Consider the following 22,895-nt stretch of genomic DNA (forward strand, 5'->3'; position numbering starts at 1 on the left):
TTCAAAATATTGTATAATAAGTTGCCAAAATGAAACTTTATAATACGACAGCGAAAAATAAAAACGTTTAATTTTAAATATAACTCCAATGTTATTATTTTAATGAAATTTATCAATGATACGATGTTTTAAAAAAAAATCTCCAAAAAATTCTGATTTCGGAATTAAAAATTTTCTATAGAAACTGATCTTAAAATGTTGACAAGTCACCAAATTTAGAACCGTTTAATAAAAGAATTCACATTCCCAAAAGCGAAAATTGTTTAAGAGCTCTTTATTACAAAAAATGAATTTTGAAGTGCTTGCGTTTCACTTCTTGCTTAGAAATTCGAGTATCTCATCATTTATATTAGGAACAGAAATAAATTATAACCCATGAACACATTCAAAAGATATCCATATACGTCTGTAAATTGCCAAAAATATTTCTCCAAAATGCTAATTCACACTCAAAATGGCAGTCGTAAAAACAGGCAGAAATTTCAGATGATTAAAATTAAGGACCTTGTAGTAATTTTGGCCAAAATTAAGAACTTTTTAGGACCAAAAATCAATTCCAAAAAATGTAAGGCCTGTATGAACCCTGTTTTAATGTGATTTCTGAGCTCAACAAATGTTTAAAGCAATGGGGGCATATAGTCTTCAATATGTTTTTAAAGAAAGTAAGGAAGAGCCCAAGACTTTCTCATCGTGATGCCCTGTTGGTATAATTCTAGTCGTCAAACAGAAATTTTCCCTGAATACGATTTAATAACAACATGACAATAAATGTAAGACTGCTCTATACAAGTGACAGTATTCAAACCTGGTCCCCACATGCACTCTCAATAGTCACAATACATTTTTAATGTGATTTCTAAGCTCAACAAATGTTTCCAGCAACGAGGGCATATAAAGCCTCACAAACCATAAGATCTAGAGATCAGAGGTAATGCAAATGGCATTAAATCATTCAATTTAGTGTGGTGTTCTTCATTGAAGTAATTATGTGAATGTAAACATGGATACCCAATGCACATTTCTGTATATCATTCTTCAAATAACATTTTTTGTTTTCTGAAAACTGTCTAAACCCTGATGAATTATTTACAATAATGCAGTAGTTTATACTAAAAGTTGGTAAGGAAAAATGCTGATGGAAATGTCGTCTTAGATTGGTCTTTTTAAATGAGATCTGTCTCTTGAGCGAGCTTCTTTTTAACAGGTAAAACCTCTGGATATCTGTCAGTGGGATGTTAAATTTTCCATCGATCACCCATGCCTGTACAACACTTTGACTACTAAACAGAATTAAAAAAAATTACACAAGAGTATTTTTTTAACTTTATTTTTTTTACTGATGATACACTAAAAGAAAAATCCCAAGATTTTCCCACCAAGATGCTTCCTTCTTGCTTCTTCATGGTCCATAATGCCTCCTGATGTGGTTAAAACAAGATACCTAAACACAGAAAACAATTTCCTTATTTCTAGTAATATACTCAAAAATAGTTATAGAATATAGCAAGTCAAAAATCAGCATTTCATAAATTAAATATTAAACCTACAGGGATAAAATTTATTGAAAACATTTATTTTTGGCAGACAATTTTTATCATAAAATAGAGAAAACATGGAACCATTCAAGATATACAAATATGTAGGATGGATACACAAATATGAATTAAGTTTCCAGCCCATCATAATAAAGGCCTATTATTTCATTGTAGGCCTTCATCATGCTCATTGACTACTATGTAGGTCTACAACGAACATACATTGAAAAGCCAAAACATGACCATCCCCACATTTTTCAATGAAATCTGGTGGATGTGGAGCCATCAGGATGAATTCCAGTTAATGTCCTGGCCAACCAAGTCGCTGCATTTTAATCCAATAGAGCATATTTGATACTTGTACTTGATTTACATATGCTCTCGGAATTTAAATGATACTATAGGTTTGTTCGCAGTAATAATTGATAATTTATTTGTAATTCAATTTCATTAACTTTAATTTGCTTTTTACAAATAGATAATGTTTGTTAAATTTATATTAGAACAATGCTATATATAAATCTAATACATATCCTAAGTCGCGCTTTCGAGGCATGAAAAATGCAAGTTGAATTTAGTCATTCGGCCCAGTAGAACGGAAAATATAGAACTGTCCCCTTTTTTTACAGTGTACATATTAAATGCATAATGACAATAAATTTAATGAACACATATAAGCATTAGTAGCATAATTAACAGATATAAACATTAGTTAAGACAGAATAACTGCAGGGGGATTACATTATCCAGGGGTTTAGCTAGTGGTTTGTTAATAATACTAGAAAAATCATTAGGATCATATGTGGCTATTTTGATGGCAGGGTTATCAATTGTTTTCTGTTTTTCGTGAAATCTCTTAGAAATCTTATAATAATAGGTTCTGAGTAAAACTGACTCTTAATTCTTCATGTATTCTCTGGTTCCTAATATACCATTGTGAATTATTTATCAGCCTTTGGATACAGTTTTGGGTGGTTTGAAGCAGCATTCTGCAATTTCTATTTGAATAAGCCTATACAGGGCATGCATAAAAGAGTAATGGATTTATAAATTAGTAACTTGTTAGCTATAGATAAAATACTGTTTCAAGCAATTATGGGGAAGAGTCTAGCTTTACGAGCTCAAAACTTCTGTAGAACAGATGTGATGTAAGGGGTCCAAGAAAGTGTTTTACTTAAGAGTCACCCTAAGATAAGGGACTTGCTCGGTCCAGGGTATTGAATTGCCATAAAAATTTAGGTTTTTCATGAACTTTGTTTTTTTAGTGAACAAAACGCGGTTTTTTTTTTAAAAACATGTTTCTCTGTTTTTCTCTCTCCTTGCTAAGAATGACTAAACATACACTAAAATATGCCTATAACTTTCAAAATTCACAAACCTGGCTTTAACAACTGAATTGTTGCTATAACTTACTGGTCAGAACGAACACAAGTGACATTGTGATAAATTTTTGTAAGGCTAAATTTTAAACATAACATACAAAATTATATAATAAAAGCATAGTTTTAAGGTAACACAAAAATTATTTAATAAATTATAATATTCTTACCCAAACTGTCTGGAAGGCAAAAGATTTCTCATCCATTTCTCTAAATCTCTTAGCTGTACATCAAAGCGTGGACTGATAACACCACATTTATTTAGTCGCCCAGTTAAATTCACAACTATTTTTCCTGCTCTGTGGTCATCTACAATTTCAAATTCTCCTATGTAACCTAGAACAATAAATTAATGTAAGCATAATGCATGCAGACTTTTTTCTGAATCTTGACAATAAGTTTTTACATAATCCATTAGGATTAAGCTTTGAAATGTAGCTGGAAGCCTGATCACTAGTACCACATAACTTTCAGCGAAAAGGCTAGGCAGGGAAAAAAAAAAAAAAAAAAAAAAAAAAAAAACTGCAGACACATATAAAATAGAAATTATGATAAAATTCAAAAGCAACTCAAAATACCTTTTCATTTGTTGCCATGCGCATTATGTTTAAAGAAATAATATAGCGAGTATAAAAAAGAGCATGGCAACATTCAACACTACACAGATTTCCGATATAATTTTTATTTTTTGCACATCAGTTTGTTATTATTTGGCAAAGCTATAAGCTATTTAATTTTTAATTTAAATTTAAATTTTAAATTCTGTTTATTAAAAACTAAGCAATTTAAAAGTAGTTTTCAACTCTTGATTACAAAGAGTGAAGTTACACCACTTTCATAACGAATGTTGTACATTTAGGACTAGTGATGCACATGTGGTCTGGGATTTGAGACTATCTTTCTGGACACTTCTACAGACTTACAGACACTTGTAATTAGAATAAGATAATCCTACAGATTTACGGACTATTTTCATCTCTTCAACAATATGTACTGTATTGTAAATATTATTTTACCTCTCATTCTCCTGCACCATAAATGTTATACAGCAACGGCCACCACTTAATGATTTCTGACACTTTCCCCAGGTCCAAAATTCATTTTCAGTTTACAGATGTCTTTCTTTACTTTTTTGATTTGTTTGTCATCCAATAGAACCTAGCATGATGTCATTGTCTAGCAAATTAGTTTCTCTTTCCTTCACTTTCCATTCTTGCCTCCTGTTAATTCTTCAGATTGTAGCTTTTTAGTGGCTATATTCAGTTAGAAAGAAGTGTTTCCAATTCCACAGTCTTTCTGTTGGTGAAACATTAAAGCAATCTAATCTCCCAAAAAAGTTCTTAATTCTAACAACCTCTATATCATCAAATATGTACTTCCCCATTACATTCCTTGATTAATAATTGCTCCTTTTCCAGCTCACTTCTTCACGGCATCAATTTTGGGAGTTCTTGCTGTTTACCTAAATTGTAACTAAATGAAGCAGCTTAATAAATAATGGTCAATAAATATCACATCCGTCCTCCTCCCTTAATTTACTTATTAATATGTCAATAAAATAGAAAACTACAGTACAAAGTCTGTAATCCGTACTTGTCAAGACCTCGGCAATTCCCATGGAAGTAGGAAGTAAGATGGAGTTGCCCTAAACAAGTTTCTCCCGTACCCTGCTCTGAAGCACCAGCGATCCCTACCGGGGGACCAAAACATTGGGTCATTTATCATTGAGTTCAATGGGATTTGACGCGTTCGGATCTAAATATTTTGTAATTACGTCGTAAATATACATATAAATGTATATATTTTCTTTTTCTACAACACTTCAGAGTCCTAAGTATATGAAAACAACATATTTTTAAACAACATTTCATTCTGAACAGAATTAAAGGCTATACTTTTCACAGGACAGTTTTCTCAGCATGGTTTAATTTGAATGAAATATTTTCACAAGTTTTCATTAATTACATAAAAAAAAATTAAGGTGATTCGATTTTATTCGGTTAAGGTACAAAAATTAAGATCAAAGTTTATTGTATTATTAATATTAAAATTATGCATTATTTCTTTTCTATTTATAGAGCTTCTTCCTAAAATACTTTCTTAAATATGACATGATTTTTTGGCTTCTGAAGCATCTTTTAAATCGAAAAATGTAAGTCAATTTATAATTAATGCTCTATTCAGTTCATTTTAAATTAGAGAATTATTAGGAATTGGCGAAATACTTTAAATAGTACTTAACTTTCTCTGAACGTTTCTGAAAGTAAATTAAGGATTTTTTAAAATTATTATTTAAAACTTGTAACTGAGTTATTATAAAATGTAAGGGGAATAATTCTTTTAATTATAGTTATCAGATTTTTTATTACCCTTCATTTCAACAATACATATTCCAAAATTCTTTATTACTTTCTTAAGTGCGCATCTCATAGCATTTGCTTTACAATACATTTTAACAGATTGCTTTCCAATACGAACAATTCTTGCTTAAATAGTTTTATAACGTATTTGTCAACAGGATTTCAATTTATGTTTACGATTCAATATTAAGGTTATTATATATTTAAGTAACATTTATAATCATTATAAATTAGATACATTTAATAATTAGATTTCTTCACAGTACTTTCACAGTTGTTTATAAGTGAATAAATTCTTCATTTCAAATACTTTTATAAATAATTTAATGAATATTTATGTATTTTGTCAAAGGCAGATACATGCTTTTTGCAATAATATGCAACAATAATATATGGATGTGAAAAAAATTTGTTTTATTTAAAACATTTTGGCATTTGGAAAATAAAATAAAAGTAGCGAATACTCTATCAAGGGTATCGAAAGACGTATACAATTTTAAATGCACCGTAAGGTATTTTTTATTCTTTAAGCATAACATTTTTCTTAAAATCTATATTTTTGTAGTTCAACAGCTTAGAATTTTATAAAACAAATTCATAATCAAAATCGCACTGTTGTTAGTTATCGAAAAATAACTAAGATGTGATTTTTGCGTAAATGTCACTAAACTATACAAATTGCTATTATCCATCACACTATGACTGTTTCTTTCATGCGAAAGTGTCCCTTTTTCGATTTGTATGGAACTGCCGTGTGTCGAAATATTATCAGAACCGTGTCAAGCGAGCTTCTGAATGTAAACAAAGAACACCCCATCTGGTGACCCAAGCTTCAAAGTAGTGCTTCACTTCTAGTGCCGACTGGCCCCTCCTTCCTTTCCTATCTCCATGGCAATTCCGGATCATAGATCATCAATTTAAATCTGGTAAGATGGCATGCAGAAATTATACAACTAAAAATATGAAATTTATGAAATAAAGAGCAAAAAAGAGTTTGTGGCTTTAAGGTCCAGATTATAGATCATTCCGGATAATGGACGCCTGAATTACGGACTTTGTACCGTATAATTTAATGTTTCTTTTTTATTTGTTTAATTTCTTTTATATATCGTTTTGGATTTATTACAGTATTTGAATGGAACATGTGGTAATTCTTCAGGTGACATGATTTTTGTGCACTCTGAGTGAATTTAGCGCCGAAGTGTCGCTATAGTAAATAAATATAGTGAATTTAAAGCGTGCATTTATTCTATTGTGTTTTATGCACTATCGACGAAGTAGATTTAATTCAATCGGATAAGTTTAATGCAAGAAAAAATGAATATAATTTAATATTCAGTACAAGCAAGTCATGTAGTGTACACATCAGATTTTTTAATTACCATTAATTTGAACAATCATTCGTAATAATGGTTTTGTATGTTTGAAAACATGTTCTTTATATAAATGCAGTAATGATCACGAAAATGCATTACACATTATATAGTTAATGATGAAATTTTAAAATAATAAAATATGCATGTATTTCCACAATAATATTCCATTCTCAAAATGTATTCCAGGCTATTCAATCATTAAGTCAGGTTTATATTTTACATTCCGGATTCTTTTATGTACATAACTTTGATTAATAAGACTAATTTTTATTTTTTTCCTCGTTTAAGTGCGGAAACAGTTTTTATGTAGGTAAGCAAAGAAATGCAATACTGAATTGCATAACTGCAGGGAAACAAAATTTGTAACAAGCGCTTCTATGGCTTTTAAACGACATTATGCAATTGTTTAAATTTCACAAAGAGACCTATCAAATAGGTAATTATTTGAAATTGTCTGTATTTATTCCATGAAAAGTTAAATCCTAAAATACTATTTTTGTGCAATCTGAACACTGTCTATAACAGTGGTTTCAAACCGGTGGCTCCCGAAACAATTTTATGTGGTTGGAGAATGTATTTCAAATATGCATTTGTTGCAAAGATTTCTGTTTTACTTATTTGTTATGTGTTTACTTACTCGTTTGTACTTACAAGTATCAGTTTATCTTGCATTCATTTCTATTAAACATGAACATGAGTTTGGAGGCAATAAAGGTTACTACCTGGGACTTTGGTAATAATGTGAGCAGTACTCAGTTCCGATTACGCATTATTTTGTGTGAGGGAAATGAGAGATCATGGGATATGTCATGTGATATTAATGGACGAATTACGGTTCTTTAATCGGAAAAGGGGGGAAATCGGGAAAAAATCTGGAAATTTTGTATTTGGCTTTATTCTGTGTTGTGTGAAACAGTGTTCATTAATTTTTGGATCCCATGGCCCTAACTAAAGTGAATTCGAAATGGGTATTTAGTGGCATTGAAAGGGGTAGTAATAAGTGTTTCTTTAAGGTTGTGCGAGATAGAAGTAAAGATGTTTTATTAAGTTATTTATTTTACCTGGTACCTTGCTGTGAACTATAAGTATGATTTTAAAGATCCTGAAACAGGCGCACATACGCTTGCTTTTTATGTAGCGGAGGAAATAAGAAAAGTTTATCGGACACGTAATCAAGATTCTGAAGAAGATTAGGTAAGTTAGTATTTTTAATTATTTGATGATATTATTTTTATGCATTGTTCTAAATGTAAGGTGGAAGTAAAGTAATCTGGTATTATTGGGAAAATTGTTATTAGCAATGATTTAGTTTAAGTAATTAGGATTGTCAGCTAATGTTTATTAATTTAATGTATGTGCTTATTTATATTTTAAGTAGTGTTATTGAATTTAATTATATTTGAATTAAATGATAGTTATTTTGTGAATTTTATGTTTGTAGGAATTTGGTATACGTTTTAGTTGAAGTAAACGTGCATGGAAATAATTTAAATATTTGACACTAAGTATTTGTAATGTTTGTGGTATGAATTCGTTGGTGACGTTTATAATATAATAGATAATTTAGAGGTAAAAGTTTTCGGATATTTTATTTATTTTATATGTGGAAATGTTCATATTTGGAAAGGGTATATACTTTTTCGTTATTAGGTAATTTCATATATGTTCTTTTTAACGGGTTTAAAGATTCAGAAAATTGTCATGCATTTTTGTGAAATTTTTCTAATTTATGAGAAAAAAGGAGTGTACATGGATATGGTGAAGAGTGTGCTCAATGCCATTTTTGTGCAATTCTGGGATTTTTTTTTAAGTAAAAATAAGTCGACGTGTACATGGTTTAGTGATATATTTTGTGAATTTTATGTTTGTAGGAATTTGGTATACGTTTTAGTTGAAGTAAACGTGCATGGAAATAATTTAAATATTTGACACTAAGTATTTGTAATGCTTGTGGTATGAATTCGTTGGTGACGTTTATAATATAATAGATGATTTAGAGGTAAAAGTTTTTGGATATTTTATTTATTTTATATGTGGAAATGTTCATATTTGGAAAGGGTAAATACTTTTTTGCGATCAGGTAATTTCATATATGTTCTTTTTACCGGGTTTAAAGATTCAGAAAATTGTCATGTATTTTCGTGAAATTTTTCTAATTTATGAGAAAAAAGCAGTATACATGGATATAGTGAAGGTTGTGCGCAATGCCATTTTTGTGTAATTCTGGGATTTTTTTTAAGTAAAAATAAGTCGACGTGTACATGGTTTATGTGTATGTGTTATTTTGAAAAATGCGTAAGGAGTATGGTATTGTGCACTTTTTCCCAATTTTGCAGTGAATATTTGTCATGATTAAGCAGTTTTGTTAGATAAAATTTCTAGCATAAGTGTTCAGTAGATAAAAAGAAAAGAAACATGTCTTTACTTTGTGAAGACAAAAAATAGAGGGTTGCTGTAGGAGAGTTGGTTGCCAAATTTTCGCCAAAAAATCGCCAAGTTACCATAATCTAAAGATCAACCAAATGCTCATGTTTTGGATAATGGTTTAGATTTTTTACTGATATACCCAACTTTTAATCCACAAATCTTGTATATAAAGAAATCAGTGAAATATGCTTGACATAGAAAAACAGCAGATTAATATTTCTTTAATATTTTATACTAACTTATTAACATTTTATTGCATTTTTAATAATTATATTTGAATATAAATTTAATTATGAGGGTTTAAAAAATTGCTTTTATGATAGAGGGTGTCTTTCAGCGGCTGAAGGTAAAACTGTTGCACACTGGTAGTTCGTCTCGAAGTCAAGGCATGGCTAACAGATTTCCCTCTCCTTAAGCAAACAGCCCAGGAGTGCTTTTGATATTCTAAACAATCTTAATCGTATTTATACATGGACATAATTAGAAAAAAAGGCATTTCGCTAGATTAAACAAATGACTTCCATAAATTAAAAAACTACATATATATTCGTATAAGAAATATAATTAATTTAGAAATTAATTTCTATTTGTTATGGCCAGACAACCATATATTTAAATATTAAGTAGCTAATTAAAAAATTTTCATTCTAATTAGAAATTATCTCGAAATACGAGCAATAAGTTAGAAAAAAAAGCATATTTTATTCTCTAAAAATAAAATTTTATTCTGATCAGAAGTGCAATTAATTTATTTAGTATGGGATAATGTGAGCCATTAGTATGGAAAAGGAGCATATTTTGTAATTTTCTTGTATAAAAATAAAATGATCTTATTCTAATTACAAGTGTAATTAATTTCTTTACAGAATAATTAAACAGCGAATACAAAATGTCTACTGACAAAGTCATGCGATCATCAGCACAGATTTATCTGTAAAGTCACTACACCCAAAGCGAAGTATCAATCATATAGAAAGAAAATATCCCTTTCCTTTTCCCTATTTTAGTTAACATATGGGCTAGCATACTAAACACTCTTTACACTGTTTGGTGCCTATCGCCCAAGTTGGCAAACGCGTTTTCACGAACCTCGCCAATTATCTGAGCACCCCCAAAATATGAACCTATTTATTCTAGAAAATATACACAAAAGCATGCCTTTTTTCATATTGAATTAAATAAACACACAAACCCTTCTTATACTTAAAATGATAAAGTAATTAATTTTCCATTACATGCAACGAAGGTTTTTAAAACCTAGGATACTTTAACATTTACAGTGCTAGTGCTGTGCTTCTCATTTATATGTGAACAAACATCTCAATGCTACTGCTTGTGACAACACTTTTTTCAGGTAAGTTTTCTTATGCAGTCATAAGCATGAAATAAACAAAACAGATGGCATGAGAATACCTAATCCGTGTATTTTTAGTGACTTGATATTTGACATAGTTCTTATGTTGCATTTGTGAACTACACTGTCAAATTTGACAGGGTGAAATTGTGACTAAATTATTCACTGATACTTTGATAAAACTATGGAGTGAAAATTTAAAAGTGAAATTAAAATCAAAAGATAATTGAACAGTAAAATCAAGAAAGAAATTGTGTCCATAAATATATTAATAATTAATGATAAAATAGTCACATAATAAATATAAGCAATTAATATATGTGCTTGAAATGATCTACCTTTGACCATATTCACAATTTTTATAATGTTATTAAATGTGGACTTTAAAATAAAACTTTTAGCAGCATACATCAGTTGGGTTTGGTTTGTTTAAATTTTGACAAAGCATGGGAGAGATATCTGGCTAAGAAAAAGGATGCCTTCGAGGTCTGACTGAGCGAAATTGGTTTGAATCCATGTTACATTTTGGGACTACCATGAAAAGAATCATGCAACTAGTCCATCTGCTTGGCTAACCAAATTACCAGACATCAGTTGCTCAACTGTTTGGCTGCTGATGAGCTACATATCAGTGCCAAAGCACTGAATAATAAATATGGTTCTTGTTATGAGTTACATGCAAGAAAGTTCAGTTCTGAGAAGCAAGACTTAATAAAAATTAATATGTCATATTTAAACTGAAATTTTTTTGTGCAATACATAAACACACACACACACACATATATATAAATAAAATAAAAAGTCTGAGCAGAATATAATTTATTACTAAAAAAAGTATTTATGTAATCAGATAGTAACAATTAAGTTTCTATTTAAATGAGACTATCTATTGATTTCATTTATGTGACAATGGATTTTAAATCATAGTTTTGTAAGTATGAAATTGTGCAATGAAGATACTCATTTTAACCCCCTGAGCATTATGACCGGCTTTGCCCTGTCATCAGAAGCTTTGCTACTTGGCATATATTAGCTTATAATTTAAAATATTTTGCTTTCTTTAATAATGCAAATATCGGTAAAAATATATTTCAAGGTGCACTTTGGCAGTTGGCCAGCAAGACACAATTTCAAGATGTGCTACACAAAACGAAAGTAACAAATCCAAGAATTACACAGACTCTGTTTCCCTGCACACATTGATCTATTTTCACTTAAATAAAATCAGGTGAATGATGACATCATATAGTGTTAAAACAAAGTTACTCATCACCATTACCAAATTGATCAAAATTTGTAGCTAGTCGAAGCTCAATAAACTGCATTTTAAAATCGCACAATGAAATAACATAAAAAAGGAAATACATGTTATCGCACATACATACTACAAAAAGGAAATATCGACATACCACATTTAAAAATTTTTGTGTCTTCAATCTGTGGCACATAAAATTCTTTAACAGCATCTAAAAACTTTAAAATAATCTGTACAAACTGCTGTGACCACATAAATTCATAAAAATAAGAGTAAAAAATATTCCCTGCAGTGCCAGTCTGTTGGTGGCATATCTTACATGAATCTTTCTTGCCACAAAGCTATCTGAACAATCTTTACATTCGACCACACGCATTTCCTTCGTACAAACTGAACAGTTGTAACGATGAATCTTCAGATTATGGCAACTTGGCGACCAACCCTTTCTAGTTTTTTTTTTGGACACCATTTTGTTTTCATGAGGTAAAGGCATTTTTTTTAACTCAACATTTTTTCTAAGAATCTGCTAGATGAATTACGCTTATGACAGAACTTTTATGGAACAAAAGTGCTTAATCATGACGAAGATTAGGTGCGAAATTGCAGAATCGGTCACTGCTTCACACGTTCTTAAGAATTGCACATACGCGGTATCCATGTACATGTTGACCTATTTTCACCCAAAAAAAAAAAAAAAAAAATAACTGCACAAAAATGGCATTATGCACATTCTTGACAGATTAACTTCCAATTCATTGAAAGCGTCCCCCCCCGGGCCGCAGAGCAGCGTGAAATTGATAAACAGATTTTGGAATGGTTTGAGAAACGAGGGATATGCCTTTATCCATTTTATGCAGCAATACCACTTTTTGTTTAACCCTTTGCGACACGCATATTTAAAATATATTTTAATCTTTAAAAAAATGCCTTAGAATAAGTCAGATGGACTTACTTAAGTGCCTTTAAGGCTTGAAAAAAATTCTACGCTTTTATTTTTTACGGTGGAAGGTGGGATACCGTTTGTCCCACCATGCAACTAGCACGTCTTACAGCATATTGGTGTATAGCAGGGAAAAAAAATCCTATGTGGAATGAATAAACAAAATAAAGCGTGCATTCTAAAATATTCATAATAAACACACTAAAATGCATTTTGTACTTATTGCATATATGCATGACTTGTAAAATTTTGCATATGCACATTTTGCATATGCACATTTTGCATACATATATTTAATATTTTTAAATTTTAGGAACAAAAGAAAATATTTTTTTGAATATTATTTTAAGATTAAAATTTGATACTCGTACATATGATACTAAATAAAATATTAAAATTGGCACTTGATTCAAAAACATTTATATACGATTAAAATTGAAAAAAAGTCATTTTTCATGAAACTTTGAAAAACATGTTTTTTCATTCTTTTGTAAGCATAGAGGCAATTCACATGTTTCACACACCCAAAATGTTCGTCGTTCTTCTTTCGATATGCTGCAATATGCACATCTTCTCCTGCTCGTTCTCTTTGGCGTTTTACTTACATTTTTTAGTCTCTTTTCTGGTTGTACGAAAGAGTTTTTAGTTTTTATTTGAACTGGGGATTTCAGTTTTCTTTCAGCTGTTTCTTGCCTGCAATTGCCATTAGACCTTTTATAACTGAGAGAAGAAAATCTTTCATTGTTTTTACATCATGATCAGGTTCGCGAACAAACTTAAATAGAATAATGCGTTTACTATACTCGCATCTAAAAAGTAAAATAAAAAAAAATCACGTGCCACCATTTCTTGCTTTTGTGGTCTATTTCATATAGTCCTTTCAGTTGATCAATCAGTCGACATATCCCATATTCTTAATATATGACATAATGCTGTTTGGGCACAGTACTTTTTTTTTTTTTTTGTCTTTCCATTTAGTTCTTTTCTATTAATTTCTTTCATTTCAGTTGCTTTTTCCAAGCAAGACAGGATAGAAACGGATCTTTTATCCTTCCATTTTATGCAATAAATTGAATCATCGCTAACTGAAAAGTCTATATATTCTCTTGACATAAATTTGTCTTTTAAATTTTTGGGTAGATACTTCCGATCCATATTTACAGTGCCACATGCATAGATGAGTCTATCTTTAAAAAGCGAAACAAATTATAACTACTTCCTTTTCTTCTTCAGCAGTAACTTCAACCTCAGTTATTCTTTCTTGGATTTCAATTTCATCTGAATCAGAACTGACATCTGAAGCATTTGAGTTGCAATCGGATGGCAATTCAGCAAAAAGATCCAAAGCTTCCTGAGTTGTTAATTTTTTTCTAGACATTTTAGCACATCAGCGCATACAACGGATGTAAAAGCGAGCGCAATCACGAAAAAAAAAAAAGATGCAAAAAAGAAAAGAAAAAATAATCGTGAGTGCTGCCATCTATTGAGCGGAAATTCAAGTGTGTGGTGGGACAAATTTTAACCCACTTATTTTAACTGCAAAATTAATGTTATAAAATATTGAATCCAATTAAGATTTTTGAAAATAAAATACCTTTGAATATTAAAAAGAATCATACATATCATAAATTGTATACCAAAATTTTTAAAATATTGAAAAATGCGAGATACATGGATATCACTTTTGTGATCCTATTTTGAATATTTTTTGCTTATAAACTTAAGCCCTGGTATAGTAGTAACATCTACTGAGAAAAATAATAACTAAAATAGATTATTTTTAAAAGATTAGAAAATTTCTAACGGAAATTGCTAACTGAGAAAATAAATATTAATTAGGTGGGACATATATTGACCCACCATGCCGCAAAGGGTTAATGGACTTCGAAACATACTTTCGCTTTGTAGATCTTTTACATATTAGTAAATATATATCGGAAATTCTATTCGACATAATCAAAAGTTCAAGCTTACTTTTATAAAATTGCCCTAACAGTCTGCAAAAAATAAGCCGGATCCAATTCGAAGATTCAGGAACAACGCAATCTGCAACATTAACTGAATCAGATAACTTTAGCTTAGCTTATACCGTCCGTTATACATTAAATGCGCAAGCGTAAACGTATTACGCACATGCATATTCACAGCCGTAAAAGTCTTACGCGCATGCGTCGAGGTCCGGATTATAGGCATCCGAATTAACGACTTTTGACTGTATATATATATACATGTGGGAAATGTTATGTCATGATATTCCCTAATCCCCTACTGTGACGCATGCATTGCGTCAGCATGTGTTTCCCGCCTTCGGGAGAAGACGAGGATTAGCTGGCGAGCGGAGCAGACGTCGCTCGATCGCTTGTATACCATTTTCATTAATTGTAATCCTAATGTAATCTATATTTGTAAATAGTAATAAATGTGTGTTATCAACTATGGTCGTTGCCTTTCCCCACATTTTGGGGGCTCGACCGTGCCTTTTGTGCATGCGTTATAATCGAACCCTAGACACCAGCAATCACTAAAGACGTTCAGAAAGCTAACAAAGGCAAGACGTGCCTTTATGACGATTTAATATTCTTTTTCAAGCTAGACGACGTATGTGAATGAAGACGTGCCTTTATGACGATTTAATATTCTTCAAGCTAGACGACGTATGTGAATGAAGACGTGCCTTTATGACGATTTAATATTCTTCAACCTGGACGACATATGTGAATGATGTTACATGCTACTTGTCCATTCTTCTGATTTTGGACGTTAAATCGAAATTCGATTTTGGATTACATTGGATTGGCCAAGATATATATTGGATTATAAGGACTGCCCCGAAGTTAGGTAGGCCCATTTTTCCCTAATTTGTTCATAATTTATTAGTATTACGATTTTAAGCTGTGTTTATACTGTTTAATTCTCATTCATACATACCCTATTTCATATTCATATTGTCCTATTTTACTGTTTAAAGAACTATGGCCCTAAAATTAGGTGATATCCCATTGATAGCGAATTCTCTTAAATATGGCACAACACGAGTTATTAAATTATTTAATACCGTGCTTGGATATTCCGATTTTGATCATTCTTCGCGAAAGGGAATGCGAAATTTTGCCGCGTTCCCGGACAGTTTCAATTTGGCAAAACATAAAGAACTTCTATTAAAAGATTTTTCTTTATCAGATTTTATATCAGTGGCGAATTTATTGCATTTGGAAGCTTCCACTAATAAAGATGTTTTATGTGAAAAAATTTTTCATGCGCTCACTAATCTGACGGATTTTCACAATTCCCTAGATGTTAGTTTTTTATCCGATGACGATCATTCAATTTCAAACACCGACAGTGGACCGACACCTGTAGGTCTAAGTTCTTCTGTTCCCCCTTTCCCACCCTTTACGGCACCAAGCCCAAATCGCATTGTTTCTTCTGACGCGGAAGTAATACATTTGAATTCGAGTCGCTCCGGTGTTTATATGACGGCGAACACCGAGATTCACGAGATGAGTCATGATTTATGGTTTATTTTGAGAGATCTTTCAAACACTTGCAGAAACTTTTCAGGCAATGATTCCTATTCAGTCCGTGCTTTTTTCAACGATATAGAGGATAATTTCCAATTATCCTCTATATCGTTGAAAATTATTCTATTATTCCCAAATCTTACCGACCAGCAAAAATTAGTTTTTGCGAAAAGACTTGTTGTGGGTACTGCTAAAACTTTTTTTGTTTTCACAACAGAATCTCAATTCACACGACATGTTTAAAACAGTATTACTTAATGAGTTCTCCGATAAAATTACTTCTATTGAAATTCATAAACAACTCGAAAGAAGAAAAATGCGCTCGAATGAAAGCTCTTTGCAATATTTTATCGCAATGCGCGAAATTGCGAATCGTGGTGACGGTGTTATCGACGAGGCTTCTGTCATTTAGTATACCATTCAAGGAATACTAGGTACCCCATCCGATAAAATTATTCTCTACGGTGCAAAATCATATTCTGAATTCAAGGAAAAGCTACGCACTTATGAATCTGTAGTTACGACTAGACATACAAATATCTCTCATCCATCAAATTTTAAAAATACGAATAATGGCCCCAGACGTGGTACTGGACGCAAAAATTCAGACCAACAACACGACACGAAATTTAATAATACTGGTCCATCTAAAACAAAACCACAAACTTGTTTTAACTGCAATGAGGTCGGACACCTCTCACGGTCCTGTCCTAATCGTTCTCTTGGCCCAAAGTGTCTAACTTGTTGTCGTTTTGGACATAAATCTATGGATTGCCGCCCCACTACATCAAATGAGACTTCCATTCCACCTGCCGAAGTAAATACAGTACAAACCTCTCACGGTAATATGTGTAAAACTGTCGTTAAACCTCTCACGGTAATATGTGTAAAACTGTCGTTATACTCAATAGCACAGTTTCTGGATTAATTGACACAGGAAGTGAGGTCACATTACTGAACGAAAACACATGGATTCAACTTGGTTCCCCACCACTTTCAAATAATTCTGGAGTGTTAACTGGTTTCGGATTCTCGAAAATTCCTATTATTGGCTATTTTCAAACCATTATCAACATTGATAATCAGGACTTTCCGGCTAATATTAGAGTTGTTCCAAATCATTCTATGCAATTTTCTCTTATTGTAGGATGTGACGTAATTAAAAATGCTAAATTAACTATTACACCAGACGGTATATATTTTTCAAAACCTTCCGAGCAATGCTTTGAAACTGCTCCTGAATCTTTCATTTTTGCAATTAATGACGATGTTCCAGCTTCTGATATTGGTTCAAATGTTTCCAAAGAAACTCGTGCTGCGGCAGAACGTTTGCTGAATTCTTATGTCCCAAATAAAACAAAGACGACAGATATTAAACTTAATATCACTCTATCCGATGATAAACCGATTTTTCACCCTCCTAGACGCCTTCCTTTTGTTGAACGGGAAATTGTTGACAAACAAATAAATGAATGGTTGAAACTTAAAATTATTGAACCTTGTTCATCTCCATATGCCAGTCAAGTTCTCGTGGTGCGTAAAAAAGACGGTACACCTTGTGTTTGCATCGATTATAGGAAACTTAATCGACTTTTAATTAAGGATCATTTTCCTCTTCCTCTTATTGATGACATTTTGGATAAACTTCAAGACGCGCAAATTTTTAGTACTCTTGACCTACGTAACGGCTTTTTTCATGTGCCAGTAGCGGACGAAAGTAAACCATATACAGCTTTTGTAACTCACAATGGACAATTCCAGTTTCTTCGAATGCCATTTGGTCTTTCAAATTGCCCTTCAGTATTCCAGCGCTTTATAAATTATGTTTTTCGTGATTTAATTGTCAAAGGTTATGTTTTACCCTACATGGACGATGTAGTTATTCCCGCCAAAAATGAAAATGAGGCCATTCATCGTCTGAACCAAGTACTCAAAGTTGCTAGTGAATATGGTCTAGAAGTTAATTTTCGTAAATGTCAATTTCTTCACAAAAAAATCGAATTTCTTGGACATATCGTTGAAGGTGGTAAACTTTTCCCTTCCCCTTCGAAAACAAAATCTGTAATTAATTACCCCGAACCTAAGAGTACGAAAGACGTCCAACGCTTTCTCGGTCTCACGGGATTTTTTAGGAAATTCATCCCCTCATATTCTAGCATTGCAAAACCCCTTAGTGATCTCCTTCGTAAGAACACCCCCTTTCAATTTCATGCTGATCAGAAAGCCGCATTTTACAGATTAAAATATTTGCTTTCTCAACAACCAGTTTTAAGTATTTTTAATCAAAAGAGTCCTATCGAAATTCATACCGACGCATCCATTGATGGCTTGGGGGCAGTCCTACTACAAAAATCTATGAACGATAACAGCTTTCACCCTGTCTACTACATGTCAAAGAAAACATCGGACAATGAGCGTGAATACACCAGTTATGAACTCGAAGTCCTTGCAATTGTTGAAGCTTTAAAAAAGTTCCGTATTTACGTCCTTGGTTCACGTTTTAAAATTATCACTGACTGCAACGCTTTTGTACAAACTTTAAATCAAAAGGAACTCAATTCAAGAATAGCCCGATGGGTTTTATATCTCCAAGATTTTGACTACGAAATTGAGCACCGTACCGGCTCAAAGATGGCTCACGTGGATGCCCTCAGTCGCAGTCTATCTTGCATGACTATCCAAGACAGTGTCCTCCTCCAATTTCGCAAAGCACAAGAAACCGACACGCATATTACGGCTATTAAAGCACTCCTTCAAACAACGCCTTCGTATGATAACTTTCTCGTTAAGAACAATCTCCTGTACAAAAACGTCAACGTCATTGACTTACTTGTGGTGCCTGAGGATATGCAGGCAAATGTCATTAAAGCAGCTCACGAACGAGGCCACTTCGCCGTAATCCGCACTCAAGAACTTTTAAACAACGAATATTTTATCCCAAATTTGAAAGAAAAAATTGAGCGGTGTATCCATAACTGCATCCCATGCATCCTCAATAATCGAAAGCGTGGCAAGCAAGACGGACTTCTGCACCCCATTGACAAAGACGACGCACCCTTGCACACGTACCATATCGACCACTTAGGTCCCCTTGCCACCACATCAAAGAAATACAAACATATTTTGGCAGTTATAAGACTCGTTTATTAAATTCGTGTGGCTTTATCCAACAAAGTCTACAGACGCAGATGAAGTTATCAGTCAGCTGGAATCTCAAAGATCAGTCTTCGGAAATCCTTCACGGATTATCTCTGATCGAGGCCCTGCATTCAAATCCACTGCATTTGCAAACTATTGTGACACACAGAGAATAAAGCACGTTCTTATTACAGCTGGCCTCCCACGATCGAACGGTCAAGTTGAGCGTTTGAACTCCATTATTATTGCTGTCCTTTTTAAACTCTCCATAATCAACCCTGAGCAATGGTACCGCCATGCAACAAATTATTAATTCAACTTTTCAACGTAGCATCAATTCTACTCCCTTTGAACTTCTCTTTGGGACTAAAATGAAATCGCAAAACGACATAAACATCGCTGCTCTAATCGACGAGGAGATCAAATCTGCATTCATTCAGAAACGTGACGATCTCCGTAAGGACGCAAAACAGCAAATCTCTAAAGTGCAAGACGAAAATCACCGTACTTATAATTTGCGACGAAAACAGGCACAAAAATTTCAACTGCATGACCTCGTGGCTATCAAACGAACTCAGTTTGGCCCTGGTCTAAAACTCAAACAGAAATTTCTCGGACCTTATAAAGTCACCAGGCTCAAACAAAATGACACATATGATGTGGAAAAGTGTGCATTTTTCGACGGACCATCCAAAACATCTACTTGTGCTGAATACGTGAAACCCTGGTCCAACAATATTGAACGTATCACTTAATTTTTATTAAACTGTCAGCATTATAGGTCCTCCTGTGTTTGGACAGATGACACCTGAGAACTTTCTAATAATTTTTTTTCCTCATATCAACTTTTTAATTCATTTTGTCATACTAATGTTCTTTTTATTTTTAGTTAACTGCTGTGGTGTGTTTAATCTATTTTTTTTGCTCCATTTGTGTAAGTATACTCAGCTTTGTATTTAGATTATTTTTTCCATACCTATGTTACTATGCTATAATAATTTTTTTTTAATTTGATGATATACTATGTGGCTTCAGGCGAGGTCGCCTGTCCGGTCATGATGGCCGAATGTGGAAAACGTTATGTCATGATATTCCCTAATCCCCTACTGTGACGTATGCATTGCGTCAGCATGTGTTTCCCGCCTTTGGGAGAAGACGAGGATTAGCTGGCGAGCGGAGCAGAGGTCGCTCGATCGCTCGTATACCATTTTCATTAATTGTAATCCTAATGTAATCTATATTTGTAGTAATAAATGTGTGTTATCAACTATGGTCGTTGCCTTTCCCCACATTTATGCTTAGAATAGAAGGAAGGGTGCTCTGTATATTATCATGACGGCGTTTCATTTATGGTAACCTGATTAGTTGAATGTTATGGAAATCCTATTGTGACGTAATCGATCGAGTGTTGCCGTAAATTTTGAATGACAGCAAAAAGATTTGTAAGGACTTGTGGTATGTGCTGGTTAGGAAGTACATTGCTTGTTTTGTTGTTTAGACGATCGAATGGCTGAATGTTGCAAGATTAATTTGAATTTCTGTACGATTTGGAACGAAAGGAGAAAAGTGCATTAATTGGCTGGTGTGTAAACGAAGGTTTATTTAGTAGCCATTATAAGTGTTCTGTTTGTAGGAAGGAAATGCATATGGTTGAAAGTCAGATGATATTTTTGTGAATTTATGCGGCAATGCCTATATACAGATTCTAGTTCACATAACTTTTTGGATGTTGTTAAGGAATTTTGTGTGCCAACGTTTGAAGGACTTGGAAATTTCTAAATAAGGTAAGTGGATATTTGCTGAGTGTAGTGCTTAGATGCAAATTATGTATTTTTTGTTTGCTTCTATTGTAGAATAGGGTGCTCCTTTGACTTCTTAAGTGAAAATAGATTGATGTGTACATGGACAAAGTCAAGGGTATTTTTGAAATGCCAAGTTTGTGCAATTCTTGTGTTTTTTTCTTCGTGCAGCGGCAATTTTTGTTACAAAAATTACTGCTACACAAAGACAAAATAATAAGAAACGCACAAACTCAGTATCCGTGTACCACCAAAAATTGCCAAGGGGCACCTGCCAAACTACAACTCGAAAGCACGACAGCGCCAGAAACATTATGCTCAAGAAGATAAAAATCAGCAATATCGACCTATTAGCTGATCTTTTAAATCATTATAATAAGAAATCTTGAAGTTATTATTTCCTAGGCAAATTTGTCATCAAATACATCCTAAAGAATTCTTAAGCACTTTTAGTGCAAGGGTTTGGTTTTCAGACCGACGTTCCCCCTGAATTGGAAGGAATGTGTCCTTGTGGTTTAACATGTAAATAACATTATATTTGAGTTAGAGCATAAGGTGCCAAAGGGAAGCCAAGCTTCAAGAACTGCAACTTTTGAGCTAGTTGATGCCCTTTGACCTCTCAAATACAATTTGCTTGCAATACATAGCTTAGTTTAATTTTCAAAATATAAATCATACAAATAGCTATCAAATTTTACAATACATATATTGTTACTATGTGTGATATATATAAATATTTCTAAAATATGGCTAACATATTTATTTTACTATGTTAAATATGCTAGCCATATATATATATATATATATATTGGTAAGATTGTTAGTTTTGTGAAGGTAAATACTTCACTTCTGAACACAATATTTTTCTTTGTTACACCTCTAAGGAAACTTATCAAATTTAAGCCTAACCAAGTGAAGACTAAAATTTATTGTGATAAATCAATTTATATATTTTTTTCATTTCTCAGAAAAGTTCTTACTCTAAGTTAAAATTCTAATGTCTCATTTCAAAAATACAGCTAATAATGAACATTACATATCTAAAAATGAATAACAGATTATACTACCAAATTTAAAATATACAGTGGACAACTTTCGGGAAGCTGAACTTACCATGTTTCATCATCACTGTTAAAAACTTGATAATTACTTTTGAACATGGTCGAATTAGAACTTGACGTTTTCCTCGTTTTTCAGCGTTGTTTATCGACTTAAGAGTGTCTGCAAGGACATTCATTCGAACCATTCTGGACAATCTGCAAAAAGAAACGACTTACATCAACATTAAGAAATGTTTTAGTTTCCTTTATATACTTCGGATATTAATATTTTAAAATGAAATTTTTCAACAACACGGCATATGGATACAGGTTTCTTATACGAAAGAATACTGTGAGCAAAATTTAATTCATTAAATTTTAATATTCATATATATGCATTTTATTTTTTTTATTGGTAGAAAACAATCTGCAATTAAACATATCCTCTAATTATTTATGATCCCGATTAGAATGGAGTATTGCATTGACATACTTATAGCTAACTCAAACTAACAAGCAGACTTTTATGAATTAGAAAAGTAAGAACTAAGCACATCAACAAATGAAAATATACATACCTATGATTTGTACCAAATATAAAGATATATATTTGTTCTCAAAATATGATGTTAAAAGATTCCCTGAAATTTCATTCAGGACCAGAGACAGCGCACCTCAAAATTCTCACATTGCCAACATAAGCGACAGTTTATCCTATGTTATCGTTGAAAACCATCGATTTCTTACATGGATCTAGAGCAAAGCGTTTTT

The 22,895-nt window shown here is 32.4% G+C and overlaps 1 protein-coding gene across 1 annotated transcript; it reads right to left on the reverse strand.

Annotated features, from left to right (window-relative positions):
* Positions 1-1,311: 1,311 nt before the first annotated feature.
* On the reverse strand, positions 1,312-22,860 carry LOC118191543 (small ribosomal subunit protein uS8). The gene is made up of 4 exons (XM_035362339.2): positions 22,703-22,860; positions 22,198-22,340; positions 3,085-3,250; positions 1,312-1,441 (listed from the first exon to the last, which is right to left on the reverse strand). The coding sequence occupies exons 2-4, from the start codon at positions 22,328-22,330 to the stop codon at positions 1,348-1,350; spliced, it is 393 nt and encodes a 130-aa protein (XP_035218230.1). The 5' UTR covers positions 22,331-22,340; positions 22,703-22,860; the 3' UTR covers positions 1,312-1,347.
* Positions 22,861-22,895: the final 35 nt, after the last annotated feature.

The sequence above is a fragment of the Stegodyphus dumicola genome, chromosome 5 (assembly GCF_044657685.1).
Source record: "Stegodyphus dumicola isolate Sdum_Otavi_A_Nest chromosome 5, ASM4465768v1".
Taxonomy (NCBI): domain Eukaryota; kingdom Metazoa; phylum Arthropoda; class Arachnida; order Araneae; family Eresidae; genus Stegodyphus; species Stegodyphus dumicola.